Below are 1269 nucleotides of genomic sequence, written 5' to 3' on the forward strand. Positions count from 1 at the left end.
GGGGGGGGCGCCCGGGGGCCCCCCCCCCCAGCCGGTGCCCCACGGCACGCCAGCAGGGCTGGCAATGGCTCCCACCTGTGACCGAGGGGAAGTAGATGCCGACGAGCAGGGTGAAGTAGGAGGTCATGTCACTGAAGACGTAGGGCTGGTCCATGTCCACCGGGGTGTCGGGGGGGCTCACGGAGGGCAGCCCCCGCTTCTCCACGATCACGCCCTTGGTCAGGTACGAGCTCCAGAGGTTCTCTGTGAGGAGGTGGGAGGCCGGGCAGCACGGATGGCATGAGGAAGTGCCACAGAGCCGCCCACACCCGGCACAGCACCCTCCACCCCAAGGGAGGTAGCACAGGGGCGGGCAGCGCTGCCCCCCCCCGCCCTGGCCCCACTGAGCAGCCGGGGCTGCTGGCATGGGACAGGCAAGGGACAGGGCATCCCCAGCCCATCACGGATGTGCAGGAACACCCGGCCTGGGGACACGCCCAGCGGCGCGGGGGGGCAACCAGAGCAGGTCCGTCCTGCCGCTGGCATCGTCCCGTCAAGATACTGGAACACTTGACATGGGACTGCAGTAGCAAATAATTAAGAGGGTAATATAATTAATGCTGATCAACACAGGTTTAAGGAAAGTGGATCGTGTCAAAGTAACTTGATAATGTTTTTGATGGGATTACAAGTGCAGGGCTGATGTAACAGGCTTAGTGGCCCTCCATGTGCTGCCTTGGCCGCAGATCGCAGGGAGAAACTGGAGCAGCAGAGAGCAGCCATCGCCCGGGCACGGCGGGGAGGGGCTGACACTGCGTGCACCCAGCACGCTGCACGGTCAGTGCAGCCCCCACCCCGACACCCAGCCTGGCACCACAGGAGCGCCCAGAGCAGGTCCTGCCGGCACAGCCCTGCGGAGCCGGGGTCTGCAAACACCCTCTGAGCACCGGCCTCCAGTGACCACGACATAGTGTGAGCACCTGGCAGAGGAACCCAGCAGGGCACATTTCTCCCTGAGGGACACCCGGTGCCTGGAGCACAGCCAGCCCCACCAGCTCTGCCGTGGCTGCGCAGTGACACCCATCCCGAGACACTGCCAGCTCTGTCACCCTCGCCACCAGCCACCCCAGAGCCAGGTCCTGGCTCTGCCCTGCACACCCCAGACACTGGAGCATGGCCAGCAGGAGCAGGCTGTACCCAGCAGCCAGAGGCGCCGTATTGGCCCCATGAGACCGCAGCATGGGACGCCATCAGGGGCCTCCCGAACATGCAGCGGACACGCTCCACCAC

The 1269-nt window shown here is 65.4% G+C and overlaps 1 protein-coding gene across 1 annotated transcript in view; it reads right to left on the reverse strand.

Annotated features, from left to right (window-relative positions):
- SLC12A5 (solute carrier family 12 member 5) overlaps window positions 1-1269 on the reverse strand; it is a 19838-nt gene that overhangs the window by 12944 nt on the left and 5625 nt on the right. The window contains 1 exon segment of the mRNA XM_035896143.1: window positions 76-243. Coding sequence (XP_035752036.1) covers window positions 76-243 — 168 coding nt within the window.

The sequence above is a fragment of the Egretta garzetta genome, unplaced genomic scaffold, assembly GCF_000687185.1.
Source record: "Egretta garzetta isolate BGI_Z169 unplaced genomic scaffold, ASM68718v1 scaffold356, whole genome shotgun sequence".
NCBI lineage: Eukaryota > Metazoa > Chordata > Aves > Pelecaniformes > Ardeidae > Egretta > Egretta garzetta.